At 38.9% G+C, this 23,452-nt stretch overlaps 1 protein-coding gene across 14 annotated transcripts in view; it reads left to right on the forward strand.

Moving 5' to 3' along the window:
* TCF20 (transcription factor 20) overlaps nucleotides 1–23,452 on the forward strand; it is a 150,135-nt gene that overhangs the window by 112,510 nt on the left and 14,173 nt on the right. For 13 of the 14 annotated variants that reach the window (XM_056342019.1, XM_056342017.1, XM_056342016.1 and 10 more), the window contains one exon: nucleotides 22,279–22,372. In XM_056342019.1, the coding sequence (XP_056197994.1) occupies nucleotides 22,279–22,372 (94 nt within the window). Of the gene's footprint in view, nucleotides 1–17,410; nucleotides 17,533–22,278; nucleotides 22,373–23,452 lie in introns of all 14 variants that reach the window. The other variant, XR_008822377.1, reaches the window with a different exon arrangement.

Genomic DNA, 23,452 nt, shown 5'->3' on the forward strand with positions numbered 1-23,452 from the left:
GTTCTTTCTCTGCATGGGATCTTAATGACTTTCTGACTGAATACACTTTGACCTGTCCTTTATCGCTATTTTCCAACTGTTATGTTTGTCACAGAAGGTGGCGTGTTTTTCTCCTCTTCTTAACCCTTTCATCTGCCCTTATGGCACCATACAAGAACATCTCCTTATCTTGCTTGAACCTTGTGTCCTTTCTCTCTACCTCTTTCCTTTAATCACTTGCTCAACTCCTAGCTTTGCTTTTCCCTGATAGTACCTGTAGACATGAGTGTTTTCCATTCTTTCAAAAAAGAACTGTACAAAATGCCTGTGGCCTTGCTTGCCTTTGCAACTACCTCTTAATTTCCTTTCCTTTTTTCATCTCAAAGTGCTTTGAGTGCATTGTCTGGGGCTCTTGGCCTGCAACTTCAATTGTGCTCTACTACAATTATAGTCAGTGTTTATGGTGATCTTTTCCTAGCTAAGGTTCAGATCCAGTACTTCGTTTTCCTTTCCCTGTCAGCTACATTTGTCACTATCAGCTGTGCTGCTCTTGGAAGTGTTGTTCCATCTTTGTTTCCTGTCTGTGTCCTCTTTTGATTACCTCCTTTCTTTCCACTGTTTTTTGCAGAGGCTGTTTATTACTCCCAGCTTTTTGTGTGGGTTTCATTGAAGTTCTGCTTGTGCTTTCCTTCTTTTTATCCTGGAATACCATGCTTTTGGGTAGCTTTTGATAACCTGGTCACTTTTTTCTAGAGTCTTGTGAAGCTTCCTTTTTGCTCCAGAATCATGATGTGTTCTGCCGCAAACTTAAAAATTGTTCTTGAATTCATAGTGAGTTCTTAGACTGTCACTTCAAAATGTGGCTCTTAATCTACACCATCCTTACTCCACTGTCTGCCATCTTGTTCTGATTTTCTTGTCACTCGGATTCGCATTCTCGTTCGATTTAGAAGTTATTTCTTCCTAATCCTTTGTATTTAAGGCTGTAAGAAATAATGCTTACTTTGTTTATGGGAAGTAATATGTAGCATTTTGGTGCTCTCCACTGTTCTGTCTGGGTCTGGTTTTAATCTAATTATAAGAATCTAAACTTTCAGAGGCAGGGACTGTTTTCTTGTGTGTTTCTTGTGCTTTATTCTGATAATGTCTTATACGAATACATTAACAAGTATCCTAGCAGAATGCTGGGCTCTTCTGCATTACGTCCTGAGAGTAATCCATCTTTCTCTTTCACCTGTGTCACAAATAATGGAATAGGTTTTCTCCTAGCATTATTTTTTCCTTAACCTTTTAATCCTATTGTAGCAAATTTGAGTGCTGTATTCTTCTCTGGAAGCAGTATATCCTCCCTTTCAGTTAGGGGACAGTTATGTGCAACATGAAGATTGCAGTCAGGATATTCAGAGGTGTACCTGCCAGAAGCCATCCCCAGGCAGTGGGAAGGCTCTGTTGAACTAGACTCCTTTGCCCTGCTGCCTGAGGATAGCCTTCTGGCTCAGACGGCTGACTTCTTATGCTTGTTGCGTATGCTCTTTCTTTACCTCTTCCTTGATTTGCAAGTGCGTTTTCTTTTTGTTCCCTCTGATGTGCGGTCCATCAGTGCTAGTGTCCTGCAAAAGCAGATGTGCCAATCACGTAACTACTTGCTAGCCGGAGAGAGTAGACAGATGTGTGCACAAGCATACAGGAGTCTAGGTCTTTGATTTGGTCTAGGGTAAGAAAGGACATTAGTTTATGGTATATGAAGGGTCGTGAGCCTGCAAGTGAATAATTCATGTGTGTAACACATTCTCTGCAAATGAAATACTGCCATAATTTAAAATCTTTGTACACTGTAATACCCACAAAGGGCAAATGCTCACCAAATTTAAACTGAATCCATACCATTAAAGGAGTTGAAATATTATTTTTCTATTTGAGATCTGGCTCTATTGTTGTTGCTTATGCAGCATCCTACTATAGACATAGAAACTTAAACTTCTAGTCTTAGACCATAAACCATTGAACCATGATGTAGAGGTAGTGGCATAAGTAACCCTCCCTGTATTTCTTCTCACACAAACTCATCTGTTTTCTCACATGGAAATTTATAGATTTCCCCCCTCCCCCCGACACCTCTGTTTATCCTTGCCTTCCAGATTCAGGAAGGAATTTGAAGCATTTTTCTTGTTATGTTGAATTTTCTGGTCCTTATATGAATAAATGTCTGTGTCTCGCTACACTTTTTTGAGAATAATTTTGTAGTCAATCTCAAGGCTTAGAACGTTTGTGAGGTTGCTGAAAGATCGACATACACTAAATGCTCTAGAAGAATTTGAGATAAACCTTTTTAAGACAATACGTTCTTATCAAACTGTGAAGTGACTCTCCTGAGCTTTGACCTTTCCTTAAAGTCTGATTTCACCCTAGACTGGAAATGGTGTGAATGTATTACCTTTTAAGCGGCAGTCCAGCTGATTTCCAAAGTGCTAGAATCTGCCTTTCTCAAAGGCAAAAAGTTGTTCCTCCTATTCTGGCCACTCTAGAAGGCTTCTTGGTTCTAAGAACATGAGTAGCTGATCAGATTTACTGGACTGCTTCAGATGCAGAATGGTTTAATAGTCCTTAATTTAAGTTTCAATTTAGTTACCCCAGCAGGTGGACCTACCTGCCAAGTAGTTTCTCTCTTAAACTGCTTGTTAAACCATAGTAAGGGTGCTAACTGGCTTTCTTGCAGTTAGTAATTTTTGGCTCCAAGGTTAATGAAGTGTCTTGATCTAAAAAAATACTGTCCCCCTAGTGCTGGATGATCCTGTTGCCTATAAAATGCTTTCAAATATTGAAGGTGGCCAGACACATGTTTTAGACTAGATAAAGCAGATTATAATGATACCAGGTAAGATCTTTGCCTTCTGATACTAAGAATCTTGCAGCAGGTTTGAAAATGCATCCATATTCTTCCTCTGGAAATTTTTTTGTCTCTCTTTTTACAGTCATGACAAGCATTTCTTTGCATTTATACGTTTGGAAAACTAACAGTTGCATGCAGTTGCTATACATACTTTTAAGAAACAGCTTCCTATCTTGTTTATCTTCTCATTGTTTTCCTATTCATGAGAAACTTTCATGCAAGATGAAATCTTGGTTACCTTTGAAACGAGCAAAATTATGGTTTACTTTGGTAGTTGTCAGCAGATTTAATGTTCTAAAGAATTGGTCTTTATTGTCGGTATTAAGTTTTAGCTGTAAGTGAAGAGTAGAACAATGTAGAGAATGTTCTTTGTGTTAGGTTGAGTTGCAGAATCAAAGAAAATAGTTCTATTGTTTTCTAAAAAGTTGTTCACTAGGAGTGGTATGTTGTTTCTTGGAAACGTGTTTTATAAAGCACTGCTTTTTGCAAGGCAGAGGCTCTGGCTTAGTACAGGTATTACTTACGGGTTTTGGAGTCTTGTGGTTGGTGTAGGTTTTTTTTCCTTCTCCCCCTTCCCTACTGTAAGAATTGACCTTGCTGAAGATAAGTGTAGCTCTTGTTTCCCTGTGAAAGGAATACTTGTTTATTTCTCTTTTAAAGATCTCTTTTGAAAAGGTCTAAAGAATGTAATGCTTTTCTCATCAATCTCTGCTTCGTTCCTAGCTTGAGGAATCTTTTAATCCTTATACATGGAAAGAAGTCCTTGGAACCTGTTTCCTATGTTGCTTCTTATTGAAAGGATTGTCTTGGGCTTCAGTCAGGAGAACTTAAGAATAATAAGCAGTGAAGGGTAAAATCTGCCCATGACCTACAGTATAATAGAAGGAGATTCTGGGCTTTCTCTCACCAAAATGGAATTTTGTTTGTCCAGCTCCATGGATTATCTCTGAAAGCCTCCTGCTTACTTCAAGAGGAGAAATCTGCCTCCTTTAGGACTGTTAACAGCCTGTTCAGAAGGTCAGACTGACTTTGGAGAAAGTTCTTAAAACCCACAGAAGTTCCTGTCTGTCTTTCTTTGCAAATTGGTAACTTAGATATCTGAATTTTTCACTGCTGTTGGGCAGTAGCAGTTTTTTGGCTTACATTGAGTGTGTCTTTAGAGCTGAAGGTAGATTTATGTACACTATCCAGATTCTATGGAGAACGACTTCTGGTTTTACACAGAAAAGTTGTTCTTGACCACTTAGACTTCCACAGTATGGTATCTATGGAAATTTGTACCACAGAGGAAATAAGGATTGCCTGTCTATAATGTTTTGTTTAGTCTGCTTTCATAGAACCATTTTCTTTTGTTCACCTCTACTCTTCTGGACCCTAGCTGTAAATTGGGTAAAGAAAGGTGCCTAGAGGGATCACTAGAAATTAAGCTATTTATATTCCCAGATCTGGGAAATCAAAGTCTAACAAAAACACTCTCACATTCTGTAAGTAATTGCTTTTAAAAGGTTCCTAACTGCGTGGCTAATCAAACGCTTGAACTAGGGAATCGGTATGAACTGAGAAAATTGTGGAAGGTTAACTACCTCTGGCAAAACAGTTTTTAGCCCCAGAAACCTGAGTAGCGTAGCACCATGAGTCTAAAGATGTCAGTTTATTGTGAATGTCTCATTTGGCACAGGTGTGCTTTGTTATCTATAAGCCAGCCTAGGAGTGAATTGGTGTCAAGAGGCATGATCCTACTTTTTGCTCTTTGCAAGCTGCTTGCTTCCACTGTTTTGCTTGTGCTAGATCTGCCAACTGTGCATTTCCACGGTGGGTTGATTTTTAGCTGGCTAATCCATCAGAAGACTAGCTTGGGGTGGGGGATCTTTGTGCCAGATTAAGCAGATTCAGATGGCTGTTCTGAACTGTTTGCTGTGTCTGACAGGGAAGGCCCTTTCTGCTGGTGGTTATAACCATTAGATCAAGTTAGACATGAAACGAAATCGTGCCCAGGTGTCAGCACTACTTGAAAGTAGTTTAGGCCCACAGTCCTAGTATTTCTGAGTGTTGGGAGATGAATGCTTGCCATTTATTCATTATCCTTCTTTTTAGAAAAGAAAAAATGTGCAGAACCAAACCTCTATTCCTCCCCTCCCCCCCCCCCCCCCCCCCCCCCCCTCAAAAAAAAAAAAAAAGGCCCCTCAAGTGAAATTCTGCATCAGGTCAGGGTTCAGTTGAAATAGTAATCTGCTGCTTCAAAGACCACATGCGTGACAAACACAGGAAGGAAAACCTGTGTTTCTTACACCCAGACCTGTACTAGTAGGGAAAAATTTCCAGAGTAGGAAGAAGTGACACTGGAGCTTGTTAATTTTTCACTGTGGGGGAAAGGGAAACCAGTAACGAATTTAAAAACTGCCCATTAGCAGTGGTTTAAAAAGGGTATATTGAAAACACTGCTTATTTTTATCTCTGGCAACAGATTTTAGTATGCTTTAACCCCCTCAAGTGTGGAATGACACAGAATCTTGAGGCACCTTTTACAATTACCCATAAAGTGGTAGAGTTCTTGGTTTTCATTGATGGACTATGTGCACAAACCTAGTTGCCCCTGCTGGAAATGTGCTTGCTCTTTCTTGAAGACAGTCCTTAATATAATTAGTTTAACATTCATTTTCATTCCTCGGGAAATGGCAGCATCTTTAATTTTCTTCTGCAGTGTTACAAAAATAAGGAAGCATGATATTATGGGTGGAGAAGAAATTCTGAAAGACAGGCTGAATAATGAACTTCAGATTCATTTTTCTCGGGCGTTGCCATCTGCTGTGCTGCTGAAACTCTCTGTGCTGTTATGACTCCTGATCTATAAGAGTGTGCTGCCACAGAGATGAGAACCTGATACGAGCCCCTGTTGTATCTCAATTCATTGCCTTCCTCTGGTAGGAGTGTGAATGACTAGTGCTACAGCGCTTTGTAACTCACAGCAGCTCTGTGTATGGGTATCACAAGCTTCAGATGCCAGAGGTGAGCAGACAGAATCCACACTGATGTTTCTGATACATGTATATCGGTATGCTGAGTGACTAGAAGCCATTAATTACATTGTGAAATGAAGGTGGCTTTCCTTGGCTTTACTGTGAGTAGAAATCGGGTAAAACTGGTACAACGTATTAGTGATCAGGGATTATAGGTGGTGAGAAGTACAGTTTAGGTGAAGTCTCAAACATAAAGATGATGTTGGTAAAAGAGGAGAGACTTTTCCAGTATTGATCTTTTGTGTGGGGGCAGAGAGAAATGAAGGGTGGGTAAGTAGATAAGCAATTTCTGTGCATCTTTACTAGCAGACTTGTTTGCCATTAGTTTATCCCGAAGTATGAGCATTATGTTTGTGCTTGCATGTGGGTTTGTATTTTACTGTTAGTCTAGCATGTGGAGTGAGGAAAGCAGAAAATAGATTTACTGACAATAGAATGCTGGGAAAGAATAGGATGTTTAACCACTTAGATTAGTTGTAGCCAGGAACACTGGCAACTTGTATGTAAAAAGCAGCTTGCTCATTCCACAGTTGTGCCCTTTCTGTAAAGCATCATGGATCCTTGAAATCTATGTACAACTTCATTTCAAAATATGTTAAAGTAATTTTAATTTCTAAAAAGCGTTTCCAAATGTGAATGGGGCCTTCTCTGTGCAGGAGACTTCTAAACAAAGCTTTAGTGCTTCTGTCCAGCTATCCACAGGCTCACACAGTCCTTGTAAGATTTAAGTTGCCTGTTACCGTAGATATCACAAACTCTTGCTAAATTCTTAATAGTGAGTACATACACTCCGTTTACGTGTCATTTTAGCTTGTATCTTTTTAAGCTGTGCTGGCAGAAAGGTTGTTAAGATGCCCCAAAATTGGGGAGGATGGTTGTTGTGCTGTTTTTGTGGTGGTCTGTTAACTTAAGCTGAACTAACTTTTTTTAACGTGGACTAATTCCAGATGGTAGTTACTTGAGCTGTATCCCTTTAACTTCATTAGAAGAATCCTACTAACAAGTGTTGAAGGACAATCAAGAACTCGAAGTTTATTCTGCCCTATGCCTTTGTGTTTAAAATAGTCTATATTTGCATTTTTGCCTAGTTGTATGCGAACTTTTAAACTGATTTTGAAAAAAAATATTTAGTTTTGGATCTTTCTTTGCCTGTTCAGTTTGAGAGGTTAATTTTTGGAGTTAAGAATTCATGACTTTGTTATATAATATTGTATGGATTATTAGAATTACATTCTGTCTTTTGTAAGACTTTTTAAATAAAAAAAATAGTTTCTGCATTTTATTTTTAAAATAAACATTATCCTGAATCCTTTGATCACTGAATAAGTAAAAATAAAGCTTCAACTATACTGATGCTCTACCATTCATAATAAAGGAAAACTCTCTAAACACTGTAATGCAAACCAAGTTCATGAAAAGCTATATAAGCATAATGCTTTGTGCATTAGCCGGAGAGGGGTAGGAATGGTGCAGGCACAGCTGGGACACTGATGTTGGTGTGAGATAAAAAAACCCAAAAAACTAAGTATAATATAGAAAGCAGGTTTAAAACTTTTTTCTTTTCAAAAGTAAATTTTCATCTTATCTGCCCCTTATAAACCTAGTTACATAACCCCAGTATATTTAAGTAATGTGTTCTGAAACAGCTTAGATTAATTTCCCTAGGTTTAGAAAGATGAGTGAAAATAAAACTGAACTGTGATGAGTTTTCATGTAACAATTTTAGAAACTACAGCAAAATTAAAACTCAGGTTTTTGCCTTTAAGAATGTTACTCTGCAGAGACAAGGATTGGAGAAAAGAGCTTCTGTTTGTGATGCACATTTTGCCTGAGGCTGTGGAGGAAACCAGGAGCTGGGGTTCCTTCAATCTTAATTTTAAAACCATCCTTTTCAGCAAATCTAAACTATGCTACTCTTACACTGTTATGCTTTGGGTAGTTTTTCTTTCTTGACAGGGAAAATACTTTTTTTCAAACAACTTCATACACTTAGCTGGACTCTCTATGAAGTATAGGATAGTCTTATGGATAGAGCACTTTAGAAAAAAGTTATTAATGAACCTTCATTGTTACGGATTGGATCTCAGCCAGCTGCTTAGTGATTAAAGTTTAATTGCATGATGATTAGTTTTCATTAGTAAGCAATTAGCATTTAACATTAGTCTTGTATTGCTAAAGCTATGGGTGAGCGCAAGTGGCTTGAGCCATGTTGAGAAGGTACGTAGCTGGAGATGTAGGCACAAAGTTGTTTGGGGGATATGGGGATGGGAATTCCAATGATAGTTGTCCTCCACAGCTTCTTCCTACTGCAGCATTGACCCAGGAGGGGAGATGGGAGTGGGAAACGGAGCACACTGGCCAGAACAGCACAGCCTGGACATAGGGCACAGGGACTGGCTGTGGATTAGCCCTCATGTAGGGAGTTAGCAAAACCAATAGTCTCCTTCAAAGGGCCCTTTGAAGTTCTGAGTTGCTCTCACAGTAATGCTGGTTTTCATAGTTCTATGCCGTTCCTTGCCACAACTAAAACTACTCCAAATTACCTCCCTGAACTTGATGAAATCCCCATTTTTACTGCAATAACACTCTTCCTTGCTTTGTGCCATGGTGGGGTAAATCAGGGGAAAGATGAATGCAGGGCAAGGGCTGGGCAAAGTGAAATGGATGTGAGGTCCTAAGTGGAGTAAGATGACAGTAGCAGGAGGTAGGAATATAGCAAAAGGTCAAGTCTCCTTTGCTGTTAAAGGTGTGAAAGAGAGAAGAGTATCCCTTGTAAACCACTTCTGTTCCGCTGAGAAGTCTGTTGTGAAGATGAAATGTGGTAATTTCATCTATGCTAAGGGTTGTTAGAAGCTGTTCTTCTCCCCTGTGCCTCCCTTTCTGCCAGCACTTGCTCTGTAAGTGAGCCAAGTCAGGTAGCTAATCTGGCCAGCAAATTCTACACCCCTTCTCTTGCCCTCCTCATTTTTATCGAGCTATTTTTTTTGGCTTTCTTGGACCAGGTTTCTTGACTTTTAGTGTCAGTACTGACACAGGGGAATGCCCCAGCTAGGGATAGGAGGAGGGCAGCAGGTTGAGCAAATACAAACTGATGTCTTAAAATGGTCTGGAAGTGAGTGGACTGGTCAAGACCATGACTTCTGATAGAAAATTTTTCCAGAATGGTATTAATAAGTGCACAAACCAGTAAATTCAATAAAAGGTACATTTTAAAATTTGTCTAAGGTGGTTCTCAAATTTATATAGCTTTACAGTATTTATTACTGATGTCAAGCGCAACCATCTTGTTGTCTAGCATATGAAAAGGTGGGTTTGTTTTGTAGTTGTTATTATTCCATGACCAAGAAGCATTAGGGACAGGATGCTTCCTCCCCTCCTCTGGCTGAATTTGCCAGCTGAAGTAACCTAAAGCAGGCATTTCTCTTCTGCTAAAAGGACTAAAATAACTTCAGGTTCTTTTGAGAAATTCTGACAGTGCTCAGTGACTTGAATCGTGTAGATACACTTAAGTTGTCTTCAGACTTGCTAAACTGTTGGTAAGAGAAGACATAACAGCATAGGACTTAACGTAAAATACCAGCCCTAGTCAAGATAAAAAGGCTGTGGTGAATGGCAAAGCCCGCCTAGGGCTGTGTGCTGCAGCTGCACTCTTTGTCAGTATCTGAGCTACTAGTGGTAAAAATAGATTGCATATGTCTTCCAGAGGTCTGGTTGCACAACTGAGTGTAGCATAAATACACTTATGTCTTACCTCAACCAGTTGGTTGTTGTCTGTGTCCTAAGCTTTCCTTCTGTTTGAGAAAGTATTAAAGGTGCATGTTAAAAACTGGTTGTGCAGTCTTCACTTACTACTAGTGAGGGTTTTTTTCTCCCCTGTATCTAGCTCCTTGCATACTTTCTTTTGATTTATGCTTCATTCTAACTCAGCCATATGTTTGTCTTTTTCTCACGGCGTATCATTTCACAAAATGTAGTTTAGTTGGTACTTTGCACTATACTGCTGTTAATTGCAGCTTTTCTTGCACCTCTGACTCCTTTATTCTTTCTTACTGAGAACTCGTGCTTGCTAAGTTTCAGAAAGTTACTGATGATTAAAGGAGACTGTCCAGCTTCATAAAAGACTTGCTGCTAAGGGAGGGGAAGGAGGAGGAAGGTATCCTTGCATGAATCTTTGAAACAGAAACTTTCTCTGAAGACACTGCTGCTCAATGTGAAACTTAAAAGGGAAAAAAAAAAAGGGGGGGGGGAATGGGAGGGAAAGATGACTCCATGTACTTGAGTTCAGGTGTGAGAGATGTGAATTTTTAAGATTTTGTGCTGTCAGAAATTCCCTGCATGGCCTTTGACAAGTCAATTGTTTATTCTGTAAAGCAGGCTTTAAAACCACTTATTTTGTGACCATTAAGACAAATTTGTTGGGTGCTTTGAAAATTGAAAGTAGAGTATGTGTTTAAATTATCAGATGTTCTTAGTTAAATTGGAAGATTAGGGAGCTAATACAAGGTTGCATGTTTTAGGTGTGTAGATGTAATAGTAAGAAGTGAAGTTTAAAGTTTGTTCGTGTGTCATTTAGCATCAGGTCCACAGAAGATAACAAAAATGTTTTGTGTTCATCTGATGTTCTCTTTACTTGTAGAAAGTTAAAATGCTGAAGATCCTAACTTGAATTCATTGCTATAATGTGTAAATTCATTACTGTATTTAATAGTTAAATGTTTTCTGGGAAATAACTCTTCAAGTTAAATTTGATCACTAAAATTTCAAGGTTAACATGATGCATAACCAATGCTTTCCAGAAAACCAACAATTTTTTTTAGTTGCTAATTTTAGGAAATTGTTTAGGTTAGATTAGAAAAATCCCAGTACCCACGTTATAGGTACATAAAACTATTTTACGAGGTTTTAATGCAGTCTTAACTCCTACACTTAAATTCAATTATTTCTTCTTTGAAGTGTCATGCATTATCATTGGGGAGAATAAGGATTCTTTAGCAATGCCACATGGTATTATTCCTCTAAGCAGAAATCTGCAAAGGCAGTTCCTGGGGAACAGGAGTTTTGAATAGTTACCAATAAATTCAGTTTTCTGAACAAATAGCTTCAAGAGTAATGCTAAAAGAAGGATTTTTCATTCTGAGTCTGTGAAGCTGTCTAACAAACAAGACTTTACTACTGACTTACTCTTCAGCTTTTGGGCTACCGCCTTTAGAAGACAGAGGAATAAGAAATGAGAAGGGGTGGGCCTGTGTAAAACAAATGAAAAACAAAACGAAAATGCCTGAATCCTTCAATTTCTGCTTCAGGTGAAAAAATTTCCCTTTGATCTTGCACAGTGACTGATTTCTAGTAGTCTATGGCTCATACCAGTCCTTTTTATCTTAGTATAGATTGATCCGGATTTATAAAAACTGAAGACATGGCTTGCAAATAGATAGAATTACTGCCTTTACCTCGATGCAGCAGTGTTCTGAGCCTGAAAGATTTTTGTTAGATTCTGGGGTTTTTCCCCTTCAGATGTGGGGACAACCATGCAGCTCCATAATTCTTAAGACGGAAGAAGTTCTTCCCCCAGGAGAACAACATTAAGTCTGTCCTTTAAGGAAACTACTGACACTACTTCAGCTGCTTTGTAATATCCAGCTGGAATGCCATCCGGCCTTGGACTTCTGCTGCTGCTATTTATATTCGCTGCCACTTCTAAACTGCAGCTAGCTCATACAAAGTTTTCCTGTGTTGTGTGTCTCTGGCAAACCTACAGACCTTAGATATTTTTTAATAAATTTAGCTTACAATTAGTGAAAAATAGCTATTATTGTAATGGGTAGTTTAAGCAGCACATGTATCATTATGGTTTGTAGGGTTTTTTCTTGATGATTGTTGCATGGTGTAATAACATATTCCTCTTCAAACCTATTCAGGTTTTTGGCCAGCAAGCGTTATTTTATATAGAGCACCTCCTCTGTATCAGAGGTAGTTTTATCAATGTGTATTACTAATTTGTTTAGTTTTCTTCAACTGTCATTATTTATTTTTCTGTGGTTTGTGAGCTTGTATCTTTTCAATTTATTTGTTTATTATTTTACACTGATGTGTTACTTGACGGCTTATCACTAAAAAGAGATGTACTGACTTGCAGACATTTCTCCTTCTGCAAGCATTGTATCTTTACCTCTTTTCTTGGATTCATTTCACCTGCTATTGTTGCTCATCTTTGTCTGCTTTTCCTGGGGCCACCAGTGACCCCAGGAATATTTCTGTGCACTTTGCTACTCATTATAACTCTCCTATCAGCTACTGCTTCAGCAGCTTTCTGGGGGACCTGTCTACTTGTCGTTTTTTAACAGTATTGAGCAGTATTTTTATTAGCTAGCCTTTTTCTAGAGAGGCAACTTGTTCATTTTCCGGTAAGATGGGCATTGTACCTTTTTTACCTATCCTTACTTGCAGTGGAGTATATTTTTCCTGCACAATAGGAGAAGCTCTCTAGACCATAATTTAAGAATCGGTATTCGTATGAATGAGTAAATGTATATTTGCAATACTGTTACAAAATTTTTTCCCTAAACTATCATTTTTGCATACCTACCTCTTTCACATTGATCTGATGGCTTCCTCTTATGCCTCGAACATAAGTTACTCATCGTTATTTCATCTGCCTTCATCCTGCTTCTTTTTCTTCTTTCAGTTTCAAGAACTTACAGTCTTCTTCCAATTAGTGCATCCTAGCTAATTTTATAATTTCCTAAATGAAGTGCCTCACTTTCAAAACACTGCACGTTTACATTTGTTTTTCTTCATGCATTTCTTCAAAGCCTTTTTTGTCTGTGATTTCTGCTTAACAGTTGGATATGCTTAGCCTGCTGCTGCGGTGGACCCTGCCCAACACTACTGGCTCAGTCTTACCATTGCTATTTCATCCCTTTGCATCCACCAATGCTTTGTTCTGTCTTACCAAAGTGTCTTGCACAGTGGGGCTCTGTTTACGACAAGGGCTTGCACAGATTATTATAAATAATGACACATGGTTTGTTTCTGTCCAGTGTTACGAGTCTTTTGAGTTGTTGGCGGGGGTGGATTTGTGCTGCACCCTTTTTCCTGCCAGGTTGCATAGGTATTTAATACCTTGTCAGATCTTTTCCATTTACAGTTTCACTTGCTCAAAAGCATTTCTGTATTTTTAAGCCTTTAAAAAGGTTTTGTTTCTGTTGAATCCACCACCATTAATAACATAGTGACTGTGTTCTTAATGAACTAGACCTTTTTTTCTTTGAGCCTTTTGGTAAATACTAAGCGTCATCACTTTTCCCTTTGACTAGAGAAGTACTGGTTCCGTCATGCAGTTTGCGTCTTGAAAACAAATTCCTTGAGTTTATTGCATTTTCTTGTTTATGTAATCTTTTTTCCTTTTTTATGTCACTCCAGTTACCAGTATTCAAAGGTACTGCTTTACAGGGGAGAGCTTTTGGTAATTATTTAATTTATCAAAAAACTCTTCCCATATGGTAGTGATGTTGCTTTGTTTTAACGCAATCACATGTTGTTGCTTTATACTGCACACGGTAGACCTTGCACCAAGTAAAAGTTCACCATATATTTGGGTATTTTCTGTAATCAGTACCCAGGATGGTCAGGAAAGAAAACTTGTCCTGGCAGAAAATCCAACTGGAGTAAATGCTCTCTTGCTGACTGTGCTGTTCCCGCAACGCTGTATGCCCTTATCACATAATCACTGCTTGAAAATGTGAATTTCTTTTCCCTCTTTTGTGACTGCTCTTCTGTCTTTCAGACCTTTTCGTAACTAAATTGAACTTATTATTGCAAGTTTAATTCCCCAAATGAATAGCCAAGATAACATAAACTGTATAATTTTTTTCTGCTAGACTTGCATACTTTAGCAAATTCAAATCCCTGTATTTTATAAGTGGTTGTCTGAAATGTTTCACTCATTCAGGGTGGCTCTTTGTCATCAAAGGAAACAAGATGTATACATTTCTTGTCTTCTTGGACTTGGTAGTCAATGTATTATTTTAATACTCCTTTTAAAATACAAAATGGCTACAAAGGTGTGTACTTGGCCTGCTTAATTTGAAATTAAACATGCTTTTTCATTATCCTTTAAAGTTATTATTTTTTGTTAATTTTGCTATTTCTGTTTTAGTTAATGATCAGTTTATTCTTGAAGTATCTATCATAACTGAAGATTCAGTTATGCTTGGTCCTTATTTCATTGGGGTGGGTTTTTTTCTCCTTCCATTGTTTGGGAGGTGGGACAGTTGATCCTCCTCCATGACTTTCTCAACTTTTCACCAGTCTCATCTCCTAGAGCATGTTGGTGCACATTTAAGCCTTGGAGCACTCCACTGAATGGAACGCTTAGGCTTGTATGGAGTAGTGAAGCTGAATTTATTGCTTAGATCAAATTTCAGCCCTTTTATATAGCGTTACAGTTTAGCTCAGCATTCCTGTTATGGGGGTGAGACTGAAGAGTCTTTAAAACTTGTAAAGTAACAGTGTAATTTCTGGGTGCCTACATTCTTTTTAATAGTGGCGTGGTGGTGCTGGGGGCTTGTTCATCGTTCATTGTGGAATTTCACAATCAGATCTCTTGGTCTACAAAAGAACTGCCATTCCAGTCGGGTGCAAAAGTATGTTTTGTTGTGGTGTCCCGTCTCCAGCAGTGGCCAGGAGCAGTTATCTTCAGACATGTGTAGTAAACCAGGCATGTGCAGAGTGCTGCTTGCATATTTTCTGCCTCCTTTCAGCAACCATAGCTTTAGAGTAGTCTCTTTCACATTACTGTGTTTAACTGGTCATAGCATACCTATCCTTGATGAATTTGTCTAATCTGTTTTTGAACTCGTTTATCTTTTAGCCGGTGCAGCATTCTTTGGCAGTGATTTTTGTAGCTTAATTATTTGTTGTGTGAAAAAAAGTGGATCTATTTTAAATTTTAACCTGTTATTTGCTCTTCCTTCTTGGAAATGGCTAAGAATCATTCCCCCTTGCACGCCATGCTTAATTCTGTAGATCTCAATCCCCCTTCAGTTACCTGTCATGGTTTAACCTGGGCTGGCAACCAGGCCCCATGAAGCTGCTCACTCATTCCCCTCACAGTGGGATGGGGGAGAGGACTGGAAGAGTAAAAGTTAAGGAAACTCGTGGGTTGAGATAAAGACATTTTAATAGGTAAAGCAAAAGCCACACATGCAAGCAAGGCAAAACAAGGCATTTGTTTACTACTTTACATCGGCAGGCAGGTGCTCAGCCATCCCAGGAAAGCAGCGCTCCATCACATGTAACAGTTACTTGGGAAGACAAATGCTGTAATGCCAAACATCGCCCCCATCCTCCTTCTTTCCCCAGTTTATATATACTCACAATGACATCATATGGTATGGAATATCCCTTTGGCTAGTTCAGGTCAGCTGTACTGACTGTGTCCCCTCTCAATTTCCCAGGCCCCTCCAGGCCTCTTGCTGGCAGGACCTGAAAAACTGAAACGTCCTTTTGACTTAGTGTAAACATTACCCAGCAACACCAAAAACATCAGTGTCCTGTCAGCATTGTTCTCACACCAAATCCAAAACATATTGCTGCACCAGCTACGAAGAAGAAAATTAACTCTGTCTCAGCTGAAACCAAGACATTACCTCTTTCCCAAAATCTGTACTTTTTCACATATGGAAGCTCTTTACATTCCTAGTTATCTCTGTGGTCGTTCTTTTTTTCCTGATCTGTTTTATTCTTCTGTTAATGGGATGATCAGAACGACACACGCAATATTAAGATGTCAGGATACTGAGTAACATATAGACATAACGAAGGTTTGGGTTTCATTATTGATTTCTTTTCCTAGTAACTTCTTGCGTTCTGGCTGTCTTTATTTTGTGGTTGCAGGGACTACATGGTGTTTCTGTCCAGGATGAATACTAATACCTTCCCATGAGTAGTAAAAGCTAATTTAAACTCTGTCACCATGTGTACGCATAGGTGAAAATATTTTCCCCATGTGTATAACTTTGTACTTAACAACATTAAGTTGTTTTAAGTATTTTATCTCTGTTCCATCATACAGTTATCCAGGATTGTGAGGTGTTTTTTTCAGCTCTTTACCATCAGGTTAGACCTGACTACCTTGGATAATTTTACAAACTTCAAGTTTTCATATCTGATTGTTCACCCCCCTTTTCGAGAGTTTCTGTAAGTACAATTGAATAGCTTAAAGCATCTGCATAGGATCTTAGAAATTTTTGCTGGCAAACCATTCCTCGTCAAAACTAACCATTTATTTCTGTTCTTGTTACTTTCTCTTTTTCCTTCAAGCTGAGGGAAATACTATGCTCCAGTCTGCATTTCAGGTGCTTCTGATGTACTTTAATCAAATTTGTATGTATTGAGTAGGATTTCCCCTTTTTAAGACATTTTTCAGTTCTTGTATTTCTTCTCGGTTGGTGGTTTGTTTTTTCCCCATGCCATCCATTTTGAGCTGCAGCTTCCCTTTGTGCTTCAGCAGCCCGTGCAGCACTGCACTTCTGACTTTTTACAGTGTTTCCTAATGCGGCTTTATCAGTGTAACATCTTCCAGATCATTGATTTGTCTGTTTGCTGAAATCATGGAATCTAAATTTCTTTAGTTTCTTGACTTGAAGGTAGCTACCCAATTTTACTTCAGTGACTGTATTTTCCTTTATTGTTACTTCATTTGCTTGCTAGAGGAGTATAGCATCATTGGTACGAGATGCCTTTTAATACAGCAAGTTTAAAGCATTTTTATCTTTTTAATTGTGGGGTTAATTTTTCTGATATTCTGTGCCAGATTTTGGAAAACTTAAATTGCTTGACAGGAAATGGAAGCTAATAATTCTGTATCCTTCAGTACTGCTCGTTATCTCTAGCTGCAGTCACATAAGCAATTTTTTTCATTAACCAGTATCTGCACATCAGAGTGAAAGTGTTGTCTTCCTCTCGTATTTCCTAAAAATGTCTGCCCACACTGCTCTTTTTTTCATCTCAATCCCTTTTTGCAGCAGTCTTCCAAAGTCACATTCCTTTCTCCTATAGGAAACAGCACAAATATTTTTTGGTTTTCCTCATAGCTTGTTGGAGTAAGCGGTCTTTCTGCATCCAGCTTTCCAGGAAAGAGAATGTGGCTGCCTGCTGCTTCTGTTGCCCTTTCGCCTGGATATTAAATCTGAGGCTCTGTCTAGCCTGCCAACTGTTTAATCAGAAATAGTCAGAAGGCCCTCCTTCCTAATATTGCAGCTGACTCTGAAATCCTCATTATCTTACATCTGCATTTGTGCAGTGCAATTACACAGAAGCAATTATTTTCCTAAAAGCTTGTAATTTAAACAGACGAAGAGGACAGTAAGAAAAATGCATATAACATGTAAAGTGAAGACTTGTACCTGTATAATTAATGCCACATGTATTTCATTTTTTTGCTTGCCTTTCTTTTTTAGTAACCTTCAGTTGTTGCTTTCCATTTTATTCCATTTATGCATTCTTGACACTGGTATACAAGAAGGGGAAAACCAAGGAGATGCCTAGAAAGCAAAGCAAAGGAAAAGGGAAGAAAACAGAGAGCAAAGGAAAAACTGGTGCTTGGAAGAGAGGAAGTTAGAAAGGCCTGAGTGTGGGGCGCAGGTGAGCAAACTAAAAGAAGCAACTGACAGAAAAAACTCTGGATTATAGACAGTAGAAAATATGATACAGTTGCATCTGTTCTGAATGTCCTTGCTTGAACTGCTTTGGTAATTGTTACACAAGAAAGAAAGTGGAGGAATCATCTGAAAACACCTTCTATTAGTGTTAGACAGAAGCAATTAATTTCTGCTTTAAGCAACTGTTTCTGCTACTGCCCCAAAATATGCTGGAAGGGCTAGTCTGGCAGCTCCCATCCTCCCACCAGCAAAGCCCTATCTGCTGTGGGATTCCAGCACTCCTAGACGAAGACATTATCTGTCAGTGCAAAGCCAAAGAGAAAAAGTGTGTGTTTTACTTGAGCAGCCTGGAGCACTTCTTTTCACAAGCCTAAGAGCTTTTGCTTGGTTGGAAGGAGGAAGGTAGATAGCTCAGGACATGTTTATGTTATAACACATATATCTGTGGAGCTGGGTACAAATCTGAGGGAGGCAAAAGAAGGTACCCAAAACCCACACTCCTGTTTATTACATTTAGAGCACTGTGGTCTCAGAAAAGTTTACTCTTGTAATGAAGGAATACAAACTGCAGGGGAAAAAAAAAAACACCTTAAAGCAAAAGAAATACAGCTAGTGGATGGTTTAGTACTTTGAATGAATCCGAGCAGCTCTGCTGCTGCTGTGGTAACTGTCCCCCAACTGTTTGCACTTCCAGGTTGGGTGTTACTTCATTTTGGTAGACAGAGAATGATGAGCTGATGCGAGGAAGAAATGGGCTGCTAATGCTGTGGAGAGGTAGACACAATGTATCTGGCTTTAATACTATTGATAATTTAGTTCAAGGGATGGAGTGTCTCTTCTAAATGGCACTTTTAAGTCTCACCAGCCTATTCTAAGTGAGATATATGTGCCTTGCGGCCAGAGATGAATTGTGGAGATAGGACCTCTGTATCAATCTTCAGTGTGGTCTTCCCACCCCCCCGCCTTTCCTTTTTTATTTCCTTTTTTAATTTAAACCAGGAGTTGATTAGGTGCCTGGCAATGATTACTATCCATTGGCACCTCCCGTTGGGAGCACACTCCAAGTACCAGCCTTCAGCTCTTTCAAGCAGAGGAGGTTAAGCAGACTGCTTACTGAGCAAAAGGAATTTCTCTTCCCATGAGAGCTTGAATGCTGTTTCCGTGGCTAAAATGCTATAATTCCTTTACAAGTGACAAGCAGGCTGCTACCATCTGCTGGTGAATGGCTGCAGGATGGTGGAGTTTGGGTGAAAATTTGCTGATGGACCAAAGATAGTGATTACTGGTCATTAAGCCCAAGTCACACATCTCTTGTATGAAGTTCTGTGATTTTATTTTCAGGTTAGAATGTTTTCTAATTGTAGTGTACATCTCTTTATTTTCTTTCTCTTTTGAAATAAAAATACTTAAGATAAGGTTCTCACCAAAGCCGCAAAAAGTGCCAGCAGGAACTATGCATCTTTATCATTTAAAGCACAGTAGTGATGTCTAGTAAAAGAGACTGTCCAGAAATTTTTTAATGACTTCATTCTGTCTTTCTAGAAACACCTGGATAAATTTGGAAACCACGTGGCATTACACGGTGATAGTCTCTTTCAAAGATTAAGTGATAGACTCCTAAGTTGGTTTAGAACCATACAGATTTGTAGGGTGTCTGCTGTTCAGTCACTCACTCTGTGGAAGGAAGAACTCGAAAGAAAAGAGTAGTTATTGTGTATGTGGTTCCCCCAGCTTCCCCTGAAAGAAGCAGATGGTCGGGGTCCCAGGAGGTAGAAGAAATGGGACCATTAGACTGTCAGTGGCTTGTGAAAAGCAGAAGCATCTGCCAGAATGGAGACTTGTTCAGCAGCAGGGGAGCCAGCAGCAGGAGATGATCTCTGCCTTGAGCAGTCAATGGTGTAGTAGTCCACTGGGGAATTGCGGTTGTGGGCGTAGCTGCAGGTAACCTTGGTAATCGTCTAGCTGGTCCTGCAGACTGAAAAGAGGGGAAATGAAGGCTTGATGATCATGCTTTGGCACCTTAACTACCCGCTTTAACCGTCTAATCAGTCTTAACTGCAACGGATTTGAAAGCATTCCATACCTATTCTCAGCTGAGCACTGCAGGCACACTTAAAATTCGTCAAAAACGCCTATTGTGTTTCTGTTGCAAGTTTCAGAATAGCTGCACTAGATGCAGCAAAGAATAAGTTCAAAGACTACATTAACATTTGGAAAAGTATAAAAAAAATTGCTAGGGGTCTGCTTGTTTTCATTTGTACTGCACAGCACACTCATTTGACATGCCTTTTTACTATTAAGAAATGTTTCACACAGCTGCAATTTAATCTCTGCTGCTGTAGTTTTTAGGCTCTTATTGACTGCTCTGTACAGAACACAGTGTTCCAGGGAAGAATGACCTCTTCTGTTGCAACAGTGTGATGGTACTTCAAAGACAAGATAAAGTGGGGAGGACAGAATGCCTCTGAGGAACAAAACTAGAAATTCATATCTGTGTTCAAAAAGAATAGTCAATTTGGGTTCTGTCCTGTTAGAATAATTAATCTCAGTCAGCCACATCTGAAAGTGAGAATAAAGCATCCAGGTAAAGAGCTGTGGTTCAGAACTCCTCAAGCTGCACTTCGTGAATACTTGGCATAGGTGAATCTGGGACTAATGCCAGTACATAATATTCTTCTAGGGTTGACTTCATAGCCAGGATAAGACATTTACTATACATGAAACTGGGTTTTATTCCCATGGGAGAGTGAATTACATTGCAGTTTGGCTAGAGGTCCAAGTGTTTTGGTGTGCATTTAAATATTGGTTTAGAATTTATTTTTTATCTTTGGAAACTAGCATTCGTGTCCTGACAGGCAAAAATAAGCTGCTTGATTGTTTCTTTCTAGGCCTCAGGGACACTTTCCTTAGATCATAAATACTGCAGTAGTTTGTCATGATACACATTCATTGCTTAGAAGATAGACATGATTTAATAGGGAGCACTGAAGATCAGGCTTAGGATGCTTTGGCATAACTGAAAAGAGAAGGCAGTAGTCAAGACTGTAGTTGTAGATGTCATGAGAAGTGACGTCTCACAAGCTTTTCTGTTAGTTGCATTTGCTTTGATTTGAAGAGGGCCACCTGGTTTATGGCTGGAGCTAGTTTTGCTTTCATCTTCATTTAATCATTTAAATACAAACTATAGTCATCTCTGCATCACGTAGAATAGTAGGAAGAGCAATAACTGTCAGATAGTCTCAGTGTTTTTTGAAATACTGTAATCAAAATCCTGTTCACTGTGCTGAGTGAGGAACTTCGCTGTGGCTGTTATCTTTGGCCGCATCTATTCTGCAGACCCCCATTGCAACATATATGTTAATCGGGGATGTGAAGCAGTCTGGTCTAGCTCATGTAGCTATCTGGGCATATGAGCTTCCCTGTATGGTAAAGTGCTTTTGTGCAGTGCCAGGTGCACTGCTGGTTTGAGCACATCTGTGTGCTGTACAGGTGTAGCTTGCTGATAGTGTTAACAGAGCACATGTAGTTTGACACTAGTTTTTCCAGTAGGGAAGGGGTTTTTAGATCATGTCATCATCTCTCTGTGTGCAGTCAGTGACCAAAGGCAACTTCTTATAGCCTGAAGTCAAGGTGAATTATACCGGTTATACAAGGCCTTTTTGTGGTGTTGGTTGTGTTTATCAGCAAAACCAAAATTTCTGTGTTTCTTAAATATGACTCAAAAGTTACTGGAGGTCACCTTTTCTTTTTCTGCCAGTAGTGTATTTGCATTTCAATTTTTAAATAGTAGCAGTCTCCTAGCCTTTGGTGGATTCTACCAGATGTGGCTTGTTTTCTTTTTAGAAGGGAAAAATGTCAACCTGTCAGAAATCAGCTTTCATTGGAATCTTAGATTAATTAATGAAAATCACTTACTGTATACATTCAAGAAATAAAATTACTGTCTGAATGAGATGTACTATAGGCCTATTTCCTTAGGTCATTCCTTAAGTCATTCAGGATGAAGTAAATGGCTGAGTGGCTCTCATTCTGCTGCATTCATGTCGGTCTGATAATATGGTTAAATACATCATTGACCAATTGAGATAATAGGATTTAAGTAATGAAAATTGAACGTTAACGACTTTGGCAATAAATGTATGAGCATCGTTTCTTTTGGAGATGTGCCATTTCTGTGATGGTGGGGTGTTTTCCCTTGATGGTACCTTCTCATGCTCCAGATAAACCTTGTTTGGTCACCTGTGAAAAAATGTTCAGCTTGGCCATGATCATCTTGGATTGCTAGTGATAATGAAAACCATGTACCCAAATCACTTTTACGCTAATGGTGTCTTCTAAATCATTCTTTGTCATGCTAATTCTCATTTTAAAGCTGTCGATTCAAAAAAGCTCTTTTCTTCCAATTTTAACACTGATGTCATTGTCGGGTACTGAAACGTGGGCCAGTGAAACAAATTTGAGAAGTGTTTCAAGTTCTTTCTGAATGGTTGGTTTGAATATTTGGTACCTCTTGCTTGGTTAGCACAACTGAAAAGTTTGTTGTTTGAAAGAGCTCATGTTGTTGCTTCATGCAAAAGGCCTTTATTTTTATGGTGTGGAAAGATACAGTCTAACATTGTGATACTCGAGAAATGTGTGCTGGAATGTGGTTGATAAAATTTCCAGGAAAATACAGATAATTGGAAAGATGATTGCAATTTTCATTGCCATTTCTTGGTTTCCCTTTCAGAAATGTTCCCATTGCCAGGAACCGGGAGCCACCTTAGGCTGCTACAACAAAGGCTGCTCCTTCCGATACCATTACCCATGTGCCATCGATGCAGGTACGAACAAATGGCATACTAACTATATTTCATGTTTATTCAAAATATATGACGCTAAGTAATTGCAAGGTACTTTACAAATGTATTCCTTCTCAGTTTTTCACCTACTGTGAAGACAGTAACATAAATGGTGAGCAGTGGCATCAGATAAACTGTACAATAACGCATTGGGGCAAGATGAAACCTGTAATGGAAAAGAATCTACCTGTAAGTGCCAAAAAAGCCTGGTTTGTGGGAATGCAGCTACAGTGACTGAAATTTGGCTGTAATAGGAGAATGGATCACTATTTCCTTGCAAAGAATAGAAATCCTTTGCTAAAATGGTGCAAGAAACCAGAAGGATATTTCCTCTTCCAGGGTTATGCTCCTGTGAATAGTCACAGTAATAATTTCAAGTGCAAAGTGCTTGTAGAATCATCGGTACCACTTGTAGCACAACCTTCCTTCTTCTCCCTCCTTAGAAGCATTTCAGCCAGTCTCTTGAGTAGGGTCAGTTTTCTGCATTGGATAAGCTAACGGTTTGGCTAGTATTATCTCCAGTTATGAGTCTGGGGTTGTGAGTTGGTGTTTTGTGTACAATAATTAAAGTTTTTAATGGAGATAAACTTTATTCTTGGGTAGAAAAAATCCCAGCTCAGAATGAATAATGTCCCACTATTCCAGTCCTCTGATTCATTTCTCCTGTCATACAAAACTTAATAACAAGCAGGTACAGTTTCAAGATTACAAAACTTGACTGGCAAATAATTGCAAGCTTCCTGTTTTGTTATCCTACTTTCACAGCAGCCCTCTTGTTTCAACACCTATTTTAATGCTGGTTTTCAAATGGTACAGTATTTGAAGTAGGTATGTTCATTTCTGAATGACTGCATTGCACTTCTCACTGTGAAATCCCACTCTATTGGAGCACTGTGTTTTATTCTAATAGAAAGATTTTAATTAAATTAATACTGCAGTGGAATGCTACTAGTGCCACAGTATAGCTGGAGAATCCTTGATTTTACATGAAATAAGGTGTTAAATATTAGTCAGGTTGTGAAAATCACACACAAAAAAAATGCCAGAAATAAGGGTGTCTAT

The sequence above is a fragment of the Falco biarmicus genome, chromosome 5, assembly GCF_023638135.1.
Source record: "Falco biarmicus isolate bFalBia1 chromosome 5, bFalBia1.pri, whole genome shotgun sequence".
NCBI classification, from domain to species: Eukaryota; Metazoa; Chordata; class Aves; order Falconiformes; family Falconidae; genus Falco; species Falco biarmicus.